Below are 23,523 nucleotides of genomic sequence, written 5' to 3'. Positions count from 1 at the left end.
GACTATGCATTTGGTTTCCACCGGGCGTGTACGAAACAGTTTGCACGTCTCTTTATTATTCATCCAAGGGTATACATCGACAAAGGACAATCTATTCGTTCTTGACTTTCGTAAAAAAAAAAAAAAAAAAAAAGAAGAAGGTGGACCAGGAGAAGGAGAAACATTCAAGAGAACAGGTACAAATAATCGTGATCACTTATTCGATTTGGTACCAAAGGAAAAGCTGATTTTGCGTCTTGCTCTACCTTTGTTCTTTGCAGAACCGCTATCTCCACTTTCCTCGCTGTTCGAAATTTTTAGCAAGCTCGTTCGTTTTTCCAAATCGGAACTCGGATTGCTCACGTTGCTCGACGTGGTCGCTGACTCGCTTTTAGAAGGTTCGCTGATTGCGCTTGGGACATCCTCGGAATTTTCAGGGTTACTCGGCGGTAACGCACTGCTCTTAGTTTTGCAACAAACCACGCAAACGCGATCGTTCACGTCGTTTATGAAGGTGCAATGCTCGCAGGCCCATTCCTCTTTCGGTATCTCCATCGCGATCCTCTCGCTGACATTTTTCGGTGACTTCGAACGATCCTCTATCGTTTCGCGTTTCCCTTCTTTTCTCCGAATCTCTTCTTGATTCCTGCTACCGGGTCTCGACGTCTGTTTATCATCGCTCTGAGGAATTCTCCTAGGGACAGACTCGCGAGACGGTGTTTTCCTGCTGCTCTGATTATCAGAAGCTCGTTTGGCGGGAGATTGATCAATTTCATCGACGGAAACGTCTCTTTTCGAAGGTGTCTCCCGATCTCGGGACGGATCGCGGCTTCTTTGATTTCTCGAGGAAGGACGAGGCACGAGCTCGTCATTATTTTCTGCTTCCCGGTTTCTTCTGGAGGACACGTCTCGCGAGGTAGTCTTCCTGGGTGTTTGCGTGTCGCTGTCGATGGAGGATCTTCGGGAATCTCGGCGAGAGGATCTCTCAAAGTCGTCCAATCTTACGTCCCTTCGTACTGAGGAGGCTCTTTTCACCGGAACATCGTCTTCTTTCCGTCTAGCTGATATTTCTGCCTTCTCGAAATGATCGTCGGAGGAGCTGGTGACCCTGGACGATCGAGCTGGTAAGGTGGACCTTCGATCCGACGATTCCTCGTCGGTGCTTCGTCTTCGACGATAGCTACCGTTTGGAACGCGATCCAATCGCGAATCTAGTTTCGAGAGTCTGCGTTCGTCTTGGTCGTAACGTCGACGAGAATTGGTGGTGTTTTGCAGCGGCGGGTACTGTTTGCTAGAGTGACCCTCGGACCATTGATCCTCGGTGCTCGTCATCCTCTCTTCCGACATTAAGCGCCTGAGAGCAATATTATTAATAATATTAATAAAAATTGCCAAAATTACTGTCGCGAATTTCAACTTACTCGCGACGGCTCCTGGGTAACAAATTCCTATCGTCCTCGTGATAGCTCCTCTGTCTGGCGCTCCTGGACACGCTTCCCCGTCTGCTTCTCGAGCTGCGCGAAAGCCTGTCGTCAAAGTCCGATTCGCCGGAATCCTCGGAGCTCGCGTCGGACGGCGATCCTTGCGATCTTCTGGATCGCGATCTCGAGGCTAACGATTTCCTGGATTTCATACTGGGCGAGGGCGAGGCAGCCCTGGATCTTCTGCTCGATTTTAAGCTTCTCGCGGGACTGTGCGCTCTCGACAGAGAGCCTGGATAATGCGGTGGAAGCATTTGCGACGGAGGATATCCCATGGGATATGCCCACATTGCTGGGTGGTTCAAACTCATCGTCGAACCACCCATGGTCATGTCCCATGGGGGATTCGGTGGGTACCACATTAGGGGCACGCCTCCTGGGCCCAGATGAGCCATCGATTGTGTCTGAAGAATAAAATAATCGGCCACGGTTAGATGTTCTTGCGAAATTCGAGGTGTAAATTCAAATTACCTGATGCATTCCAGGATTCCACATTTGAGGCGAGGATAAATCGCAAACGCTGGTCGACTGCATCATAGATCTAGGCGGGGGCGGAGGTGGAACCGGAGGCGGCAGTTTCGGGCTGCCTAAGCTAACTGGCCTTGCGTTCAACGCGTCTCTCGAAATGTCGGAGGAAGTGTGTCTTCTTCTGTTCGCGTCCTGAGCTCTCATCGCTTCTTGGTATTTTCTGTACCTCTCCTGAACATTCGCAGAAGGATTTCATGTTTCGTACTCCAATTTCGAGGAGTTCCCTCCTCGTTAGAGAAGCTCACCTGAAGAGTAGACATCTTGTCGGTGCCTGTTCCCGATGTAGATCCATCGATAGAGGGTGAGTTGACGGCGTGCATGGATTTCGATACGGTTTTCGCGTCTAAGGTAGCCGAGAGTGGCCGGCCGGTATTCGGTAGATTTCGCTTCAAGCTGCCGACCCTCTCGATCAAGGAGAGATTCGTGGATCCCTGGTTTTGCGTCGATTTAGCCTAAGCGCGAAACCTGAACTTTATTACACGATCGGGACTGTAACCGTAGTCGTCACGTGTCGTCGTATTTCTCATCTTTGAAAATTCTTTGTTCTCTTTCGTTTCTCTTTTTTTGTTTTTTGTTTTTGTTTTTGTTTTTTTTTTTTTTTTTTTAACAGGACGGCGACGAGAGGAAGGTATTCGAATGAAAAAGGGTTGGCGCGTCTTCACGGCTGAAGGTAGCTCGAGCAGGGCTAAAATTAAATTGCGTCGACAGGCGAGGCTAAATCGATGATAAACAAAGCGTTAGTAGACAAAGTTAAATGAAATAAAACGACAGTGTTCCTGATGCTGAATCAAGACCACTTGCAACTTAAATAATACAAATTATAAATAAACATTGGGTTAATTTGTGCGATGCTGTAAGCTGAAACTAATGTACATCGTGTGCATGTTAAATGAACAGTGAAAAAAAAAAAGAAATAAATAAAAGTAAGGCGCATCGAAACACCCTGTTCACCGTAATCATTCGTCCTGCCATATTCACCGTGGTGTTAATTGTTTTAATCAAAGCTCACATATGATGTACGAAAGGCAGGAAGCTCAAAATTGTTTAATATCTCGTCTTTTGCAGCCATTGATCGTCGAATCGACAGTGTGAAAGAGTGAACAGGTTCAGTGAATACGGCAGTAGTGTTTTGCGGTAACGTGGTGTATTAAAAAGAAACAACGACAATATACAATAAAATCTGTCAGTATCTTGAGAAACAACTTAAACATCTATATAAAAATTCCTTCACGCGACTAACGGTTGCGCTAAATAACAATCATCGTTGCCTCGGTGTGACGTGTTCCCTTTTCCCTCTAGAAACAAATCGGCCGTCGTTCGAGAAGTCTAAGTACATGATATAAACAACTAACAACAATTAACAAATAACATCTCCAAGTAGATTTCGTCGAGGACGATACGAATCACCGGAGACAAAGTTGCGACTGATGGTTGTTCATTAGTCAGGTTAACAGAACAAAGGGTAAATGCATGAAATTTTAAAGGGATGGGCGTCTACCGCGGGCGAGTGACATCGGATGAGAAAATTTAGGAATCGGTAATGCCCGCCTTACTACTCGCTGCTTTAAGAAGATAAAAAAATATGATTCGCGACTCTCGCAACCTGGTTTCCGCTGATCTCGAACGAATTTCGTAGCGAGCCCCTGATTCGACTCGGTATCGCCTTGAGGTCGACGAGGCGAGGTGAGCCTGAAAGAAAATTCACGAAAAGGGATGAAAGCGTCAGGCCAGGTTGCATCCTACCTGAGCGTTCTTGCGATTTCGTCTGGGCGGAGGGATCGGTGGTGGACTCGACAGGTTCTCCCCTTTCGGTGGCAAAGGCGGTCGCGTTTTCGTCGCGAATTCCGTCAGGATTCTTCTTCGTACGTGGCCTTTTCTCTTCGGGTGCTTATGGTTCATGTCGTCGCAGGCCTCGCAGTAATTGCCGTTGCAGATGTCGCAACGTGCGAACACGTTCTCCGTGCCGCATAATGCACACTTGCCGACGTTCGGTGTCGAGGACTTTAGAGGTTGCGGTCGGGTGGGAAATTCGATGATCTCGTAGTCCGGGTCACCACAGTCTCCGGAGAGCGAGGGTGGAGGTATCTTCGGTGGGGTCGGTGGTCGTCGTTGCTGATGTTGTTCCGTTTCCTTCTGCTGCTGCGCCTTTCGGTAACCGAAACGTTTTCTAGTTATTCTACTCGATGGGACGAGGGAGGGAAAAATGTTGAAGTTAGGGTGTGTTCGTACGCACCATTACCCAGTGGGGCATGGACCTTGCCATGCGCAAACGGGTCGATGGGTTCGAGATGGCCATCGGGCGCCATTTTTCAGCTCCCGGGTTCTGGAACAGATTTCAACCTTTGGAGAAACGTTTCGCACGCGGATCACGACAGATTTTTTTACATGCAATTTCGAATTGGGCTGACAAGCTGGCAGCGTCGATGACTCGTGTTCGGCTGCCAAGCAATGCCAACCGTGAATTCATGTCATCGCACCTTGGACGAACCGTCGGTGAATGCGATTTCGCAGACGCACAATCGAGATTTTTCGAGTGGATCATCGAGAAAGCGTGACGTCACTGGGCCGGAAGCGGCCAAAATCGAATCTATTTCTGGGGATAAAAAAATCCTGTTCCGCGTCTAGAAATAAAACCGAGCCGAATGGCACGCGACACCGGTTCGTACGAATGCACAGAAATTCGCAAGCGAATGATCGATCGTTCGCTCAAACGTATCAAGGATAATGTTCGTGTTTGTTTGAACAAGTTAACTCGATACGAATGAAATTTTATTTATTTATAAAAAGCAGGAAAGGAATAAATCGATCGTTCATCGTTCGGTTGCGATGAGACTATTCCCTGGGTGGAAGAAAAAATAATTTCACGATTCCAGTCCAGTTGAGTTCCACATGCATGAATTAGAATCTCGAATTAGAGCCATACGTATCTTTAGAACGTTCGCCCCTTCTGTTCTTCCCGACGGTTCACACTCTTTTGTTCTATGCTGCTGTCCGATCTACTATGCGAGCAACAAACCGTCTAATTTCCAAGAATTACAAAATTAGATCGCGCCACGATAGCTACAAACCTTCTTCACTATCCACAGATACAGCTAGAGAAATGAATTCTAACAAGAGTAAATTTTAACAATTTCTTCGCCTGTCATAATCATAACAAGTTTACTCGAAAACGAAGAGCCTTTTGATACAAAAGAATCTATTTACTCTATCAGACGCTATTTTTTGATGAAATTGCAAAAGTCTAGAAAAGTTGGAAACGTTCCAAACTCTAGCCCCTGCCCACCAGACATCTTCTATAAACAATTTTTTCAACCACGTAATAATATCTCCTTGGAAACTTCATCATCTTTCGGTTAATGATCCTACAAACTTCAATTTAAATTCAATCTTGAAGGCGTTTAAAATCTAAAGACTCGTTTAATAGCTGGTGATCGAACATGTTTTGTTGACACGTGTCACGAATCGCGTATCCCTGCGGAAGTAGGCGAAGTTGAATCCCAATCAACTAAATTAAGTTTCTAAGCTCGTTTCCCTCACAGTTTAGCGCAAGTAGAATGAGATCCAGATGCTTTCGCCGCGATAACAGTCATCATAATCCCGTGTCTTTATAAACAAACTTCGTTTCAGCTATGAAATTCGTCACTTTTTCTCGATACGATAGTAACGATAATACGAGGATTGCCTTATTTTTTAACTGTATTCGCAAAATTATGAATTACGAAGGTTTACAAATAGGGATTCGAAGGCGTCACATTTATAACTCCAGTAGTTCGCTACTCGTGTTAACGCGACGAGTGAAGGGTTTAAGAGTGTTACACTCTAAGGGTGGTAATGGAATTGTTAAAGGATAAGCTAGCAATATTTATCCCTAAGATAACAAACTTATTTAGAAGGTCTTAATGAATTTCGCGAGAACGAAACGCGTTTCGAACTATCGAGGAAATGGAGGATGTCCACGCGGTGGAGAGCGGTTCCAGGCCGATGCACCATGTTATCGAGAACAGCACTAAGAAAACAAAGGACGCACTGTGGCACGTATCGTATCGTATCGTATCGTATCGTATCGTATCGTATCGTTACGTACGGCCATGATGCGACGGATAATGCACTCGTGAAAGGAAGATCGCACTCACATTCATGTGGGACCACACGAAGGCGATTTCTCCGATTTTCCTCGGCAACTGGTCGTCACGGTACTGGCTGCTTCCGAGCGTTCGGCAACGTTCGCCTAGAAGGAGAGCTGGTTGCATCGCCACCAGCCGAAATCTATTTCCGTAACGTGGCTGCTGGACCGATGCCACCGTTTTACCCAAGTCTCCCCGTTCGCGTAAATATATCAGGAGACGACGGCACGCAACTTCTCTAGACCGACTTCTCTTCAGGGTATACGAAACCCGGTCGCGCCTCTTTTGAACGGCGCTCTACAGGGATCTTGATCTTGTTTTTCGTTCGCTCGAATTCCACGGGCAACGTCGGCGAAATTGGGACGTTCGCGATATTCGTGGCACACGTCGGGCTACGGTTAGGTTTAACGAACCTTTTTCTCCCTCGATTTTCCACGGAAAAACGACATGTTTTTGATTTTGTAAAGCGAACGCGAAACCTGTTAAAATACTCGCGATGCTTCTCTCGCGGAGAAGAAAGAAACGTTCGATAAAGGTACAAATTATCGGCATTCCATTCACGGTAATTCATTGGTCGGCCAAGGAAGAGGGGAAGAAAAAGTATAAGGAATGCTCGAAAGGCGGAACGTACGAGCTGGAAGTCGTAAAACTAAATGCAGTCAAGTGTAATTACATGCTAACTGTGCTCCTTCTTATATTTGCATCTGTATTATATCGAGGTTGCATCATCGCTTACAACTCGCTTCCCACGTGCGTAGAAACGCTCGCACTCGCGTGGGCATCAAATGCCGGATTACGTTAGAACTTTGACTTCTTTCCTTCTCCTTTCAAAACACGAGAAACGGCACGAAAACCGCCGACAATTTATCGACTCGAGATCGTTATCTTAACAATTCATTTCAATAATTTATCTACCTGTTTTCCATTGAAACGAGGAAAGGTTTGCACACCTACGGTATATCCACCTTTTAGATGATCTCATTTCAGATATCTTTATTTTCTTTTATCATAATAATTCTTTTGCTACACTTGCCTTCTTTTCCTCCAAAAAAACAGTCGAATACTATTATGAAATCATTTAGATTTTCGAAGACAGTAGCCGACTTTCTCGATGAACGTACGGTTCATCGTCTGGCTAAAAAGTCCACGCACATTCCACCGAATTGTGTTCCCAATGCGTAAGTGAAAGTTGCGGAGATAAAAGAAGTAGGCGAAAAAACGATGCCAAAGCAAACAGAAAGTCACGCTCTTCCATCGTTTACAATTAACCGTAGAAAATTGCAATAAATCGAACAAGTTGTATCGGTGTACGGAATATCGTGTATCGCGTGGCATGGTTCACGGGAGGATTTCAAAGTGATCGCGTCGAGCATATCCTAAAACGGCGCCCACCAATCTCGCCGAGCATACCCACCACTCGTTCTCAGCTTTCTTTTTTCCCATCGGGTATCGATCAGCCGTTCGAATGAAAGTAGTGAATCGAGACCGCGTTCCAGCAACCTCGAGAAATTACTAGGGCCTGAAATAATCATCCATTATTAACCCTAGAGTGGGCGCGTACAGTATATCCGACTGACGCGATGATTAATGTTAAATATTACAGTCATTATCGAACCTGCAGAGATCAATAAGGCTTTAGTTGATTATTTTCACTTGGGAAATAATATTTCTTATCTATTAGCCGATGATACCAGGGTATTTAGATTACAAGATCGATTCAATGAAAAATAGCAAGTTTTGCCTTTGAAATTTCATTCGATCCCTCGGATCGATGATCTTCGTGTTTACTCCTGACACTATCCGCCTAAATTAGGTCTTAAAAAGGAAGCCGTAAGAGGCAGTAAAGAAGAAAAGAAAGCAAATTCGTTCGCAACAAAACGTTTCCCAAGGAACATGTGCGAGTATCGGTACAGGTGAGAGAGAAAGAGAGAGAGACAGAGTATCGCCAGGTGAGCTCACGTAAAACAGTGATACCTACACACCGGTTCAGGCCACGGTTCTCCAACGATAGCGCCACCTGAGAGCCAGAACGGTCCCTCAAAATGGCCGTCCCTCTCACCTCAGATCTTCCTGGAACGTCGAAGGAAGCAGGTGGCGATATTCAGGTTCGAGCTCTCGCGTGGCCGCCTCGCTTGGTGGCGAGACCTCATTTTCCAGGTGGCGGACACACGAAAACCGTGGCAGAAAACGTTCTTACGCGTGGTAGCGAAGGTCGAGAAGCAACCGGAACAGCCGTGTGTAACCGTGAACCAACAACGATCCGAACCATCAACGAAACTACCATCGTAGTTTCAGCCTTGCCTCTCGACTAATTTGTCGGCAGGTGAATCTATTCCTGGAATCTTCCTACGTCCTTCTGTGCGACTATTCGACAAGGTGCGCGCGAGCGCACGCGCGCAAAACACGAGGTCCTCTTCGGCACCTGGTGACTTCAATGCCTGGCGCGGCGGTAACCGGAACAGGAAAACTCGCCCGTGGATATTGTGTACGATTTTTTCGCAGTGTCGTGCTTCCTGCTAGGTGAACACGCCTCTTCGGATATCGAGTAAATCGTGCCCGATCGAGGAACACGGAAGAAACAATAAAGAAACTCGCGAAGAGATGGTCGAGCCACACCGGGAGCAGCGTCGAGGTTTCTCGTGGAGCACGCTCGCGGATATGGAAGCATGAGAACGTGAGTATCGTTGCTACCAACTGGGAAAGAAGGGAATCTGGCCTTGCCTCAGCATTTTTCCATCCAGCTACAATTGTTTGCTCCCAACAATGACTGCTTCGATATTTGCCTGGAGAACATTCCTGCCCAGAGACACGATCTTTCATAGCGTTCCCCCGAGCTGAATTTCTTTCCATTCACTTAATTCGCGTACCACGGTGATCGGTACACGTGTTTGACAAATCTGATGCGTCCCGAACTGGTTCTCGTTGGTTCATCAGAATTGCAATTCGCTTCTTGGCATCGATAATGGCATTAGTCAAAAATAATTGAAATGTCTATTCAGTAGAGAATCATGGATTGATTGTTTCATTGTAGTTGAATATTGACCAGGTAACTTTGCTCAAATTGACCCAGATATATCGGAGAAGGAATTAGTTTTGAAGGAAAAAGTGCGGAAGATTGGCAAGAGGCGAATTCAAATTTAAGGATGACGGCGAGTCGTGCAACTTGTACCAGGCACGTTCGATGTGCCCGTTCAATGGAATGCCTGTTATTCACCGGTACTTTCGCGCGTTAAGTAACCAGACAAACTGTCGCAAACACGGGAACACGCCTTTTTTCCAGGGGGACAAGGATGCCGTTAACTCCGTCAGCTCGCGTCCACCTATCTACGTATTCTCTTCGATTCACCTGGATAAAGTTTCTCGTTTCTTTGACTCTCGATACACGCCAGTTCCTTTTTCTTCTTTTTTTTCTTTCTTTTTATTCCCTCGGTCGCGCGTGCGTGTCGGTGTGCGCGCACGCGAGTGCATGCATAGGTGTGTATACACGCGTGGAGCGTAAATACCTAGGAGAAGGTGGGTCAAAATGGGGACACACCGGTGTTCGAGCCGAGCGTTATCCGAGTGATAAACGAGGCGAGGAATGCGATAAATAATTTTCACGCGCGTGACGTCGCGAATTTTCGACGGATCGTGTCATCGGGCCGAGATGCATATCATTTTCAACGGACGGGAATGAAAAGGGGAACGGAAGCGGGAACGACGCGAGGGGTCGTTCCGAAACGTAGAAAACATCGATATTGCGTCGACGAAATCGTTCGAGCCTGGCGAGCCGTTCGATGAATGAAAAGCGACGGACCTCCGTAATTGGAAGCGTCGCGTTTTACGGCGATCGTTACGATTTCCTCTTGCCAGGAGATTGCGTAACGCGGCGCGATTGAAATGCACGCAACGAGTTGCTGATTTATTCGCGTGCCACGGGAAAAATACGATCTCTGTGGATGGAGAAAAATGAAGGGAAATGGAGCGACCGATGACGAGGGGGAAATTTATGAGCATACCGGTACGTCGACGGACACAAATCGATCCTGCCCGTTTCTTCGTTAACCCGACGATACGAATGAACCTAATTATCACCCGTATGAAGATTCTTAATACTTCCGCGTTCGTTACGTTTCTAGTTCACGAGCTTTCGCAGGTAAACGAAATCATAAAGAGACACTTGCCCTAAAGAAAGCTACCGCGCGTCTGTCGCGAAACGAAATGCTTTCTCCGGATAAGACACTCGTGCGCGTTCTCCGGAAGAAGAGTCATCCAGCGCGTTTCCTTGCCACGGATTTACTCGCGGGCTGAAAATCATCGGGATCGAGGGGCAGCGGTTGAAAAAAAGAATCAGTGCGTGTCGTTGCGAGCGGAAAAGCAGGATTCGTTGATGCGTGAGAGGAACTATCCTGCGTTTATTACGGTATTGTTGTGTGCACGCTCGCTAACGTTGTGACGTAATCGCCATTGTGGTCGTGCAACGGTGCAGAATTCGTGGAACCGTCGGAAGAAGAGAAGAAAAGAGAAAAAAAAAAGGGAAAACCTCGATCGTTTTATGTAACAGGATCGATTAGGCGAATCGGTGATACCGGGGCTAATAATTTTCGAAAAATTAGCCACGGTTCATTTAGAAAGTTTTCGCGTCCGACCACGCTCGGACTTTCGTCTCCGCGCGGATACGCTTTTCTCCTCGATCGCTTCGATGATGTAATTTCAAAGTTGAAGGAGATCGAAGAGGCGTGCGTGAACGTAGGTAAGACGGGAAACGAGCATGAATGAAATACGCTTTTTTTCTTTTTTTAAACGGAGGTCATCGTGGATACGAGAGAACAGTATGGAAGAGTTAACGAGGACGCGCGGTTCGTTCACACGGGCGAAAATTTCGATGACGTTATGTGTATACCGATGGAATGAACCTATCGCCAGTTACATGGCCAGGACGCGTGCAAGGAGATCGCGAAATCTGTTGTAATTATCCGTTCGTTAGGTCGCCCACTATGAAAAGTATTGGCAACGATTCGTTGCAAAAGCAGGAAAGTGTTGGCGGCACGATTATTTTTTTTTCTTTTTTTTCATTTTTTTGCCAACGTCGATGCGTTTAGTTGATCCTTTAATCGCTCACGATCGTGATGCTATCGCCAGCTGGATTTTCTACCACAACTTATCTGTGTTTCTTTCTCTTTCTTGGACATCCTGGCAAACGTAATTATCGAGAGTTGGGAAACAGCCTCGGTCTGATTCGCGCGAGACTTTTGCATTACGGTAATTACCTCCAATTAAGGCACGCGTTTTGCCAGTATCGTTGAATTTATGAAACGTTCCTGCACTTTGTAAAAGGAGAAGATCGAGCTGACACGTTTTCTAGTTTCATCTGATATCGGATCAATGTTATTCAAGTTAGAAACGAGCCGGTCTAGTCGAATCGTGACGCGTTTGTTTAACAAAATTACCGACTCGTGTTTCTTCGAGTAAGATTGTATAATTGTTCGCTGCACGCGATTCATTGCCCACTTTTTCTTTGCGAACGAATCAAATTACCCAACCTGATGTCTTCATTTCTACGAGTATATGAAATATTAAATTGTAGAAATTGGGACATTTGCTTTGAACGGTACGCGATAGGAGCATTTTATTTTCCAGTGCTCCGGCGTTAAAGATTTAACTATTGACCCCGAATCCGAGCGGCAGAAAAACTGAACGGTGCTGTTCGAAAACGGACAGAGCCTTTCAGTCACGAGTAGTCGCGGCTCGCAACGATTCGCCCGACCGCGTTGAAAATTTGCGATCCGGTCGATCGGGTCCGCGTCTATTACCGATCTCGCTCGCTTTTTCCCCGATATTCTCGCCTATCTCGCTGACTCGAAGTCGTTTTACTTGCCAAGGTCGCACGTGCTGGCTTCCAGAGCGGATTGAAGGCAGCAGATCGATCGGGTTCTATCTAGATCAGTAGCTGAACAAGAGGATACCTCGTTCCGAGACGATGTATCGGCCGAATTTCTACGAGAGCACGTGTCTGAGATGCGCTCAGACCGTGTACCAGGTGGACAGAGTTGGTCCGCTGAAGGATTTCACCTTCTTTCACGCGGGTTGCTTCAAATGTGCGATCTGCGGTACCAAGTTGACCCTGAAGACCTATTACAACAACCAGCACACGATCAACGACAAAGAGGTGTACTGCAGCAGTCACGTACCGAAACCGGGTCCGGGAACCTTGGACGGATCCTGCGTGGGCATCAGGAGCGCCCTGAACGTGCCCAGGAGCGGTTACGTCAACGAGCAGATCAGAGCTGGCGGCGCGTCACCCCGAGGGGTTTATCCGCCTTGGTGAGAAATCATTCCTTCTTCTTTTTTTTTTTTTGTTTTTCATTTTCTTTTTTACATTTAATTATGTTCCTTTGTCACTGTTCTATCTCGTTATCGTAGCTGCATCACGAACGGAAGAAAAAATACCGATCGGTATTCGTGTCGCATTCCAGTCCACTGGAATTGTTCAGCCTTTTGTCGAGCAAAGGCGGCTCGATGAAATAACAGTAACCATAATAAGGAAATTAGTAACACGTAACGCGAAGGGGCAGCTAGTTGCAATGGAAACGAGGCCGGTTATTTGCATTCTCTCCTTTGTACGTACCGCTTACTACCGGAAGTAATAGGCGCTTCGACGTCGAGGCTCGCGTATCAGGAAAAGTGTCGTGTCCTCTCGTGACACGTCGCGGGAACGTGTAATTTTCGAACGAGCGCAACGTGATCAGCGCTTAATTAAACCTTCTTAAATCGCGTTTGACGATTCCAAGGACGTGGCTGGTCGTACGTAACCGGTATCGTTATTCCAAAAGTTACAGGTTGAATTACGATGATGCTAACGCAACAGTGAATCACCATAGTAACCTCTGATAACGAAAGGGTTAAAGTTCATGCTTCTTTTTCCTTTTAGAAGAATTACAAAACGGTTGCGATCAGGAGAAAATGAACGGTTCTTTTACGTTTCCTGTGTTTTAATGGGATACTCCGGAAAGTCGATCGACTTGCCTCGCGTTCGGTTTCACCACTTTCCCTTTGGTGTTAAATCGAGATCCTCGTTTAAATGGAGTATCGAAGGTATTCTTTTTTTTTGAAGAATTTCAAGATGGTATTTAGTCTACTGTGGCGGTCAAAGTAGCAGAGAAATTGCAGAGAAGCTTCTTCGAAAGTTACCATTTTACGTTCTACTTTAGTTAGAAAGGAGTGTGATGAAAATTAATCCTCCCCTTTCTAGTATGGAAATTAACAAATCGCTCACGTATCTCGGACACTTTTCAACAAGTTCACGAGTCGTGCTGAATTTTTCTCACGAACCACGACGCGACAATTATTTCCTACAAACACACTTTGCTCCCCGGTGATCCTCGAGTTCCATATACATAGGCGACGGTCGACTCGGTTGGTTCATCTTCGTTACATAACGCATCGCCACATTGGCCTTAATCCGAGCGAGCAAAGTCAGAAACCGCGATTCCTCGCAAGAAGTGCACTTGCTCTTCGACCGGAATGTCAATGGCTGACCCGATTTCCTGGAAATAACTAGCCTCTTCTCTTGAGATTCTTCGTTGACCATGCGTTCAATCTTCGATCGATAAAGAAAGATATCTTTTTCTCTTTTAAATTACACCGACTTCCTTGGCTTGGAATTCCGAATAATAAATAACAGAAGGGAGAAAAGCTTAAACTTGACGGTACCAAGCGAAGGACCCGAGCGATGGCAATTTAGCGAAACACCTTTAATCCAGATTAATCGAGGATAGAGATTCGAATCGAATTAAAATTGCTATGAAATTACTAAACCACAATCGTCCGTTCGGTTAATTCCACGACGAAGACTCCGTATTAACCAGCTTTTACCGTAATTACGGCTGGCGGCTTTAAAAAACGAGCCAACCAACCAACGACCTGTTGCGGCGTTCGGGAAATCAGGCAGCAAACGACGCGCAGGAAGAAGAAGCGCGATTCTATCCTTGCTGATTTCTCGAATCAATTATTTCTTGACTAATCGATTTCTTAATCACCTGATCGAAGAATCCAAGAAATCACGTAACAGTCGCATCGGTTATGTGAAAATCCAGCGTCGATCGGTTAAATGAATGTGTTACACCTCTGGCTCGTTCTCTCCTCCGGGGTTCATTCACTCCCGACGATGCTTCTCCTCCTCCTCTCTGTCTCGCGTGAACGCGCGCTCCTTATGTAAGCCGGAGGCAGCTCACGAAACGCGGCTACGAGAAATTCTTCGAGATTTCTTGCGCGTTGCACGACGACGGAGAAAACGATCCGGACGATAAATCAACGCGTCGAGATTTCGGCAGCTCGTGCACAAACGACTTTCGAAAACCGTCAGTCGAGCAGGGAATTTGCAATCCTCTCATTTCTTCGTCCTCGAATATCCGGTCCATTTGTATCATCAGTTACGTCGTTATACCCCTTTACACGATATCGATCTTTAATCGATCAGCTTAGAGAATAGAAACCGCGAGAAAGGCCGGAAACTCTAATTCTTGAAGATGCTAACCTACTTTTTTCCTCCACGATTTGCGTAGAATCGTGGCATTTGCATGGTAAACACCGGAAGTGGTAATAACTATGCGAAGGAATCACGGTTAGCAGAGGTTCTTCTAGGAAAGAGTAGCAAGTCGAAGAGTAGACGACCGACTTTTGATCGATTCTTTTCTATTTGTCGCGAGGAGAAGCTAGTTTCGTCGTTACTTGGACGATCCCTAGCCCCCTTGAAGACCCGTTGCATCATTTTGTTGCAGCTACGATAATGTAGACTCGCCTAATTGTGCCAGGCACCTGAACGGACACGGTTCACCACCAGCCACGAATTCCTCGCAACGGGACGTCCACGGGAACTCGGCAGGAGGAGGAGGAGGTGGATCCTCGCCGTACAACCATAATTATTCCGGGGACGGAAGCTACCAGTATGGCAGATTCGATGCGAGCGCCCTTCACATCGCCCATGCCCTTAAGCAGACCGAGCTACAAAAGGGTTACAGCAAGGCACGCGAGAAACCCATCGATTATTATCTGGTGAGTCATTCTCATAGTTGGTGAAATCATTCGTCACGGTCAACGCCATATTAGGTGCGAGTTACCTATTCCGTTCGCGAATCCGCGCCAATTAAAAGGCATCGGGTTAATTACCGCCACGCTCGGCATCGTTTTATCGAAATTATTACTAGCTCGCTGCTTTGCTCTCGTAAAACGCGTTCCCACTCTACGGATCGGATACAAAGTGTGTTGCAGAGTTACCCCGAATTTCATTCGATCGTTTCGTAAAAGCTCATGAATACTTCGGAAAAGAGAATAAAGTCTCTTCAGTGGAAACGATCCAATTGTAAAATGCTGGAATTTTAATTGTTTCAACATTCTTTCGAAGCACGGAGGATGTTATTTGAATTACAACATTTCTGGACTACTTAGCTTCAATTACTCTCCGCTAATTAGGATTACGAACATTCCATCACCATTGAATTCGTTCACAGGTGTTTTCCTCGAGTCGTACGTAGGCGATTATCGAATTCCATTATGATTAATCGTGAAAATTCGTCGATGCTGCTGATAATATGTCCACATCTTTGCGCAGCTAATTAAACCACATTCGAATGAACGTTAACCGTAAGCGAGGCGGTAGAGATCGCGCGCAAGATGCAGTCAAATATCCGGTTCAGCTCGTTCTCTCGCGTGGCACAATAAAATCAGGTATTTCGAGGGTGTTCAACGACGCGTAGAAGATCGGCGATCGGTGATTAACCAGGGCGAGAGACGGCAAGCGGGTGAATGGATTTTAATGGAAAATCCTCGTTTAGCCGAATTTCCGAGGCGTACAGGTAGGAATGCGAGGGCGATGCATTCCGTGTCAGCTTCGGTGACTTTCGTGGCGGTGCGCGCGAAATCGGCTTGACAAGCGAGGAATGCGTACCGCGGCGAAAACGGACTCTACATGAAAATGAGATTGTCGTTGCTTTTCCCATCGGGCCGACATAATATAAGAAGGTCGAGCCGCTAGTCGCTCCACTATCCGTGCGCGTTTTCTCCTCAATCCGCTTTCGCGGATCCCGCGGATCCGACACGAAACCTCTCCCACTGTTAGCTATTATAATAATACGCGTCAAAAATTCTCGCTTCTATTTTCTAGACGAAAAGAAAAGAAAGAAAAAAAAAAAAAAAAAAAAATTGGAAATTTGCTCGTAAAGCATCGATCGGTGATTTTCTTCTCTCCGCAAGAACGCTCGCCGATTTCTACGATTCGCGGAACGATGGTTTCCTCGAGGATCGGTTCGACTCGTTCGAGCGGACAATTTCGTCTTCCCCGGACGACTATTCGATCGCAAGAAACTCGGCGTCGTAGCCCCGTGAAGCGTAAACGATCGCAAAAATTACTCTCCCCAAGAAGTCAACCGCTTCTGTCGATCCTTCGTTTTCGCGTTCCTTCCTCGCGTATTCCGTCAACGTTTCACGCGACTGATAGACTTTCTTACACGCTTCCAAGGTATCCGAGAACAATAACGATTGAACGTTCTCGTGAACGTAGCTCGTACTGTTACTACGGAAGAAAGCGTGTTCCGTCTTCTTTTCTCTGGGTTGGCCTCTACACGCGAAGAAAAGCCCGCAGAATCGTTTCCGCTTGCGGTACTCTACTGCGCTTGATAGTTAATTAGAGAATCGTAGCTGGCCTGCGGAAAGCGTTTCCACCAGAGAAACAGAGAGAGTGAGAGAGACGGAAGGATTTTTACCGTGCGCGTATCCTGTTAAGGAACAATTGTGGCTTACCTCTCACGCGTCTTTGCGAACAAACAACCCATACATGCTAATTGCAATCACTGTCGCGGTCAATGGTATACGAGACTCGATCGATTTTATTGTTACTTTCTTCTGCACTTTTTCGCTGCTACTTCGAATCGAGCGGTTTCCAGCTCGAAATGGAATGTTGCATGGAAACGAGATTAGAGTCGTTTGATAATGGAATTATATCGGGCGCAAAATATCATTTTCGGCATCTCAATTTGAAGTTTAAGCTTTTCTAAAACTAACCGATCTAAAACTTCACCGAAAGTGGAAAATACATTTTCCCTCGTGTACAGAGATGTAGATAAAGCTTCTCCATTTATTTGTTTGCTTTAAATTTTAATTTACCACTCCATACCGCCCTGCTAATCATCATTAGTTTTAATAAGAACGTTCCTTGTGGGTGGTAGAAAAATTTTCTTATCTCGCGGTTGAAAACAGGAAGCGGATAATCTTGTGAAACAATGTTTGAGTTTAATTAAGAATAAGTGTGATAAAAATCTGGTGTTTGCAAGCGAATAGAAGGAATTAACAGGGAGGGAGAGATTTTCTTGAATATCGATCAGATGGAACAAGCTTTTATCGAGAGTAGTCATTATCGATACGCGTCGAGGAGTTTGAATCGACGGGCAATTTTCGTCTTAGAAGGTAAACATTTTTTATTTGAGGGGAAAAAGCAAACAGAAGCAAGAGGATTCGCGATGAAATCGCGCGAGGGAGCATCGAAGAAAATTAGTCGATTACTCGAATTAATCTCATTAGCAGAGTTTTTTAATAACTCGTCAAAGTACAAATGAGCATATTTTTATCTGTCCCAAGAAACGTTCCTCTAAACAGGAACTATTAGAATTCTGTCGAGTGGAATGTTGATTAACCAGTCGGTGATGGGGGAAAAAGTTAAAGGAAATTACTTCTTCAATGACACGAGTAAACAGATTGACCGAATTAATCCTTTTAACGTGCTTTCTCGTCGTCTCGAGGGCAAACAAGACTTTTACCAGACCTGTTCGAGCATTAGCAACAAACGAACGACGATCACTGATTTCAAAATAGAAACTTCTCAATTGTTGCGAGGAATCCGGTCTCGGAAAAGAAAAGAAAAAGAAAGAAAGAGTAATTGCACCTGTCGCTGCAACGGACTGACGCTCGTCAAAGCAATTTTAGCAAATTCAACCGCAACCTTCTGTATAAGGTGTTTCAATAAACAACATCGAATTTTCTGTGTTTGAAATGTCAATGGACTCCAAGATTGTCCTTATTTATGGTTATTCCACGCAACAACCTGTAATGTCGTGTCGTAACCGTAACGCAAGCTTAGATTAGAGAAAATCGCTTGAGCAATGCCAGACCAAACTCGAAGAAGCTCTTTTTAGCGCGGATTCGCTTCGTTTCGTCATTTCTACGAGACGAGATCGTGGGAACGAATCGACGAACGGTAGATGTCCACGTTGGGATCGTCCCGTGGATCGTGGAACGCGCGTGGTTTCCGGCGCGACTGCCGTCGGAACGAAAGCAGAAACGCGGCGTGAAAGTAAACCGTACAAAAACTGGACGAACACCGGCTATGGGACGTTTAGGAACGGCCTCGACCTTTTGATAAACGAACGCGTTTCGTTTTAATTCCACCTACATCTGAATGAAACCCGTTCGAATTCAAAATTATTGTAATTCGTAATTTTCTAATTACCAGGATCGGGATGAGCAAACGCGTTTGGAGATGAAACATCGCAAAGAAGAGGACGATTTGTATCGGAAGTTTGCTCATCATCGCGAGGAGGAGGACAGACGGATTCGAGAAGAATTCAGGGTACGTAGTTTCGATTATTTGATCCGATTCGAGATTAAAATGTCGCGTTTCTCTATTGATCAGGACGAATGGGAGAAGGAATTGGAACAGCTATCGGCAAGATGGGAACGCGAAAAAGGCGGAAGAGTTCGAACCCAACAGTTCCAGCAAGAGAAGGAGGACTTGGAGAAGAACATGACTCTCCGCAGGGACAAGAAGAAGGAAAGTCTGACGCGCAAAATGTTGGAGCACGAACGGTACTCATTACCTAATTAAACTGATTCTATTCTGCGCTACTTGAAGTACATCGAGGGTTTAAGATGGGGTCAATGTTGTTGCATCAATCGACCTACCTTAACTTAATGTTTGTTTTAGGAAAAGTGCCATTTTTGTTTAATTTTTGGTATCGTAGAAAATATTTTTAATAGAACAGAGCCTTTGAATGTAGAGGAGAGATGATGACTAAAGTTTAAGGGCCAGAATGAGTCACCTATATTGGGATTTCAAATATCTTTTTTATTTCTGATGATACGACTTCATTAAAAGTGAATTACGTACATAAAATCTAGAGTCTGACCCCTCTAATCAATATCCTTCTCAGTCACTTCGTCGTATCATGCAGAACAATAGAAATATTTTAAATTCCCGTCGAGGCAAGAAATCAATGTCCCATGCGTCGATGGGAAGCCAGACGCAGGATCGTTACAAATTAAAGCATTTTCGGTGTACTTTGTCTCCCTGTCGCGAATCGAACACAATTGGCACAATTAGAAATTCCTCGTTAATACCATCGGCGAAGTTCTCGCAATCTGACCCGCGGCTATTTATTTAAATTCGTATCCCGAATTGCCAGCTTTGTTCTGAAATTTCCAGAAGAGACGGAAACCTCGACAATTCTCGTTCGTACAAGTTCTGATGAATTTCTAGGGCCGCGACCGCGGCGTTGGTGGAGAAACAAAGCTCGGAGATGTTGGAGCTGATCAACGAGGCGAGAAGCGAATATATGCGTCAGGAGAGCCTGTATCTCGACGAAGGGGATGGTTATACCCAGGAAGCACCGCCTATGCCTTATCCGTCGCGAGCACCACCCCCGCAACCTCCAGCCCTAGCCAAGTATCACATCTACAATGATCCTCTGGAGTTTGCTGACATGGATCAGATAGCTATTTCGGTAAGCCAGCTGATCTCCCTTTCAGCCTTGAATCCTGCTGTAAATGTAATATCGACGAGCCTAACCACGCTTACAACCTCGGAATTTTAAACGATCCTTCGTATCCGCCGCCATATTTTCATATATTCCCTGCCTTTATCCGATCTGCGTGCACGACCAGTCCATCGGTAATCGATTTACGATCATTCTTTCATTCAACCCCTAACTTTACCTACGACTTTCAGTGGTGGCCATTTTTACGATCGAGGATAGAGCTGGTTAAGGGGTGACTCGTGAAATTACACACTGTTAAAGTTTAAGGACACTTTGGATAATTCTAACGTATCAAGGGTTGTTCGGCTACCTTTAACCCTTCTGTTTTCCTTCCAATAAATCAGGTAGCTCAAGAAGACCAGAAAACGTTCACGGATTTAGTGCGACAGTTGGTGAGCAGATGCGGATCGGATATAGAAAAAGCTAGGACAATATTCCGATGGATCACCGTGAAGAATTTGAACACCATGCAGTTCGACGAGAATCTGCGAGGAGACACGCCTATGGGTTTGCTCCGGGGGATCAAACACGGGACGGAAAGTTACCATGTTCTGTTCAAACGACTGTGCAGGTACGGTTTCGATCCTTACTTAATTATAAAAACTTGCAAACAGTTGTTCGGCAGGGTTTCTTTTGATTTCACAGCTACGCAGGTTTGCATTGCGTGGTGATAAAGGGTTACAGCAAGTCGGCCGGGTATCAGCCAGGGGTTTGTTTCGAAGACAATAGATTCCGTAACAGTTGGAACGCGGTTTACGTAGCTGGTGCGTGGAGATTCGTTCAGTGTAACTGGGGGGCACGACATCTCGTCAATGCCAAAGAAGTTCCTCGTCCTGGTCAACCGAAGGCCAAGAACGATAGTCTCAGGTGAATCTTTTTAAAACAATATTTGTCTATTCAAACTAAATAATTACTCAATCTATAATAATGATCCACAGATACGAATACGACGATCATTACTTCCTGACCGATCCACGCGAATTCATATACGAGTTCTTCCCTCTTCAAGAGGAATGGCAATTGCTGAAGCAACCGATTTCTCTCAAAGACTTCGAAGAATTGCCTTTCGTCCGATCGTTGTTCTTCAGGTAAACTGAACAATTATTTAAATTATGTAACCGGTCGGTTTGATCTGCAAATGTTTGTCTAGTTAATTTCTCCTTGCACGTTCCGTTCGTGCACCATCCAGAGGAAAAAAGAGACGATTTATGTAAATTTCGACAGGTACGGTCTTTACTTTCCGGATACGAACACGAATGCCGTTATGTACACGGATTCAACGGGTGCTGCGACCGTCAGGATAGCCATGCCGGCACACATGCAGTCGTCCCTGATTTTCCACTACAATTTGAAATTTTACGACAACGACGGCGACGGATACGACGGTGTGTCGTTGAAGCGATTCGTCATGCAGGTAATTCGCGGCCAACAACTTCTTCGGGGGGGTCAAACGAAAAAAACACTTTTTTTTTCCCACGACATTTCTACGGTTAATTACACGGACAACATCATATTGGTGTTAAACTAATTAGGGAAATACGTTGAAAGGAGGAGATCCTTGATGAGAGAGTTTTAAGAGTGAAAGCTACTAATTAATTGCTTGAAATTGAAATTAATTGACCAACGGGAGGAACTTGCGATACCGCTCACCGATTATTGACGTTTGATATTTGCAATAATAATAATAATGTTTGCCAATATCGAACCCTATTTGAAGAGTTCAAGTTGGGCTGAAATATATTTCTGAAGTTTTCTGAAAATCGATGGATGTAACGGTTAAAAAATGTCTGTTCACAGTCTGTCGTTGGGAATATAGTCGCGTTCCGGGTGCACGCCCCATGTTCGGGGGCTTTTCTTCTCGATATATTCGCAAACGCTGTAACGCCCAAAGAATACTTAACCGGCGAGCCCATGAAGTTCAAGAGCGTGTGCAAATTTAAGATCGCCTGCGAGGAATTGCAAACAGTTATGGTGCCATTACCAGACTGTGCGAGCGGGGAATGGGGTCCCACGAAAGCCACCAGACTGTTTGGCCTCATACCGATTACTCATCAGGTACGTACGAATCACCTGCCATTCAAATTCACTTATATAAAGTTAATTGTTATTTTTTTTTTTTAAATATAAACACAGGAAGCTTTGGTGTTTGCTGGTCGCGAATTAGAGATTCAATTCCGAATGTCGAGACCCTTGACCGATTTCATGGCGACGTTGCATAAAAATGGAATCGAAGAGAAACGATTATCCAAATACGTGGCGCATTCGATCGCCGACGACGACATGGTAACTTTCTTCATCAACTTCCCAGAAGAGGGTCAATACGGTCTGGACATTTACACCAGGGAATCGACCAGCCCCGCCAATGTACCTCACGACATCACCGGTGAAAAACATTTACTCACGCATTGCTGCAAATATCTGATCAATTCCAGTAACAGGAATTAACAAGTATCATCTTGGAAGATCATCTCACGTGATTATGGACTAAAAGGTGCTGCAAGTTCTTTTCTCGAGTGACGTGTAAGAACTAATTCGCGAGATTAGCCTTTGCTTGCCAGTTAAAGTACACTTAAAGGTGACGAGCATAAAAGGTGGTGTTGAAGAAAGCAAAGAAACGGTACAATTGCTTCTTTCTTTTTTTTTTTTTTTCATTTTGAAAGGTGCAAAGAACTTTGAAAGACGTAAGAACAATTCCGAGCCGACGCGCTACCTCCACGTTCTTTGTAGTTTAATAACGATAAGCCTGTTGTGCGAGTCTGGGTCGCGATCGACCCTGCTAGCATCGTTCGAGGGTTAATCGTTCGTCGATTTTTCCACGATCGTTTTGTATCGTTTGTGTTTGTTCTCGCGGGAAAGTTGGCAATTAAAAGTTAACCAGCTTTGCGGCTCCCTCTGACCGAATTAATCAAACTTTCTCGCCTGGGCTCGAAGCATTAATCCCAATTATCCCGAGCTCGTTTTAATTCAATCCCGGGGATCCCGTTTTGTCCCGTTCGTTCGAGTGGTTGCACGGAAATCGGATCAACAATTTATTTGATCGCACGAGGTGCTTTGTGTATATAAAGTATGCACACGATCGTTTCAATTTTTTCTTATTTTAATAAAGTCGACATTCTCCTTTCGGTGAATACGCGTGCTTTTATACTATTTAACGATGATTCACGTGTAGCATTCCTTTCTCTTTTGTTGCAAACGATCGTTACCGCAAAATTATGCTTGTTCTCGATGATGAGGACGATATCATGGGAATACGCGATCTTTCAGGGATCGTTTTAGGTGTAAAAGGCTTTTAAAAATGTACAATTTTGCGGCCACGGTGGTTTTTCAAGTTCAGGTGCTATATATTGCTAGCTGCACGATTCTAGTTATTCCTTGTTTACGAAAAAAGCGTGGAAATGCTAAATTTTTTATATATACTTTTATGAAAAATTTTTTTTGTTGAAGTAATTTGTTCGAACGCTTTGAAATTTCCACGTTTTTGATAGTGTAAGAATCACAAGTTACGTCGAGACCCAAGGAAAATTGTTTCTATCATTAATAGGCTATATAATTGTTAATTTTTGTAATATTAATATTATTTTTCTTTGTCTTTGTTGTTATTTGAAATTATAACGACGCTTGCGTAAGAAT

General features: G+C 45.1%; 2 protein-coding genes across 16 annotated transcripts in view; one reads left to right on the top strand and one right to left on the bottom strand.

Moving 5' to 3' along the window:
- The window catches only part of LUBEL (Linear Ubiquitin E3 ligase), a 35,237-nt gene that overhangs the window by 10,696 nt on the left and 1,018 nt on the right, over window positions 1-23,523 (bottom strand). For 7 of the 14 annotated variants that reach the window (XM_076689110.1, XM_034334191.2, XM_076689155.1 and 4 more), the window contains exons 1-7: window positions 6,073-6,093; window positions 4,222-4,311; window positions 3,732-4,133; window positions 2,234-2,440; window positions 1,932-2,159; window positions 1,401-1,864; window positions 246-1,333 (exon numbers count right to left, since the gene is read on the bottom strand). In XM_076689110.1, coding sequence (XP_076545225.1) covers window positions 246-1,333; window positions 1,401-1,864; window positions 1,932-2,159; window positions 2,234-2,440; window positions 3,732-4,133; window positions 4,222-4,311; window positions 6,073-6,078 — 2,485 coding nt within the window. In that variant the 5' untranslated portion in view covers window positions 6,079-6,093. Of the gene's footprint in view, window positions 1-245; window positions 1,334-1,400; window positions 1,865-1,931; window positions 2,160-2,233; window positions 2,441-3,731; window positions 4,134-4,221; window positions 4,312-6,072; window positions 6,094-8,090; window positions 8,204-23,523 lie in introns of those variants that run through there. The other 7 variants (XM_034334197.2, XM_034334199.2, XM_034334192.2 and 4 more) reach the window with 7 other exon arrangements.
- On the top strand, window positions 8,646-22,542 carry Hil (peptidase hillarin). Of its 2 annotated transcripts, none has more exons than XM_034334212.2 (12): window positions 8,646-8,786; window positions 11,974-12,415; window positions 14,905-15,145; window positions 18,594-18,710; window positions 18,774-18,946; window positions 19,617-19,860; window positions 20,238-20,464; window positions 20,539-20,760; window positions 20,832-20,981; window positions 21,118-21,307; window positions 21,691-21,948; window positions 22,027-22,542. In XM_034334212.2, the coding sequence occupies exons 2-12, from the start codon at window positions 12,072-12,074 to the stop codon at window positions 22,336-22,338; spliced, it is 2,478 nt and encodes an 825-aa protein (XP_034190103.2). In that variant the 5' UTR covers window positions 8,646-8,786; window positions 11,974-12,071; the 3' UTR covers window positions 22,339-22,542. The 2 variants fall into 2 exon arrangements, with proteins under 2 accessions (XP_034190103.2, XP_034190102.2); XM_034334211.2 differs by having other exon boundaries at window positions 14,872-15,145.

This window comes from Osmia lignaria, chromosome 2 (genome assembly GCF_051020975.1).
Source record: "Osmia lignaria lignaria isolate PbOS001 chromosome 2, iyOsmLign1, whole genome shotgun sequence".
Classification (NCBI taxonomy): Eukaryota; Metazoa; Arthropoda; class Insecta; order Hymenoptera; family Megachilidae; genus Osmia; species Osmia lignaria.
Note: the sequence above shows the minus strand (reverse complement) of the source record. Positions and strands in the feature narration are given on the sequence as shown.

Coding starts and splice junctions, on each gene's coding strand:
- Hil (XM_034334211.2), top strand. CDS start 12,072: ATGTATCGGCCGAATTTCTACGAGAGCACGTGTCTGAGATGCGCTCAG. Junction 20,465..20,538: donor CTGTTCAAACGACTGTGCAG/GTACGGTTTCGA, acceptor TTGATTTCACAG/CTACGCAGGTTTGCATTGCG. Junction 21,308..21,690: donor TGAAGCGATTCGTCATGCAG/GTAATTCGCGGC, acceptor GTCTGTTCACAG/TCTGTCGTTGGGAATATAGT.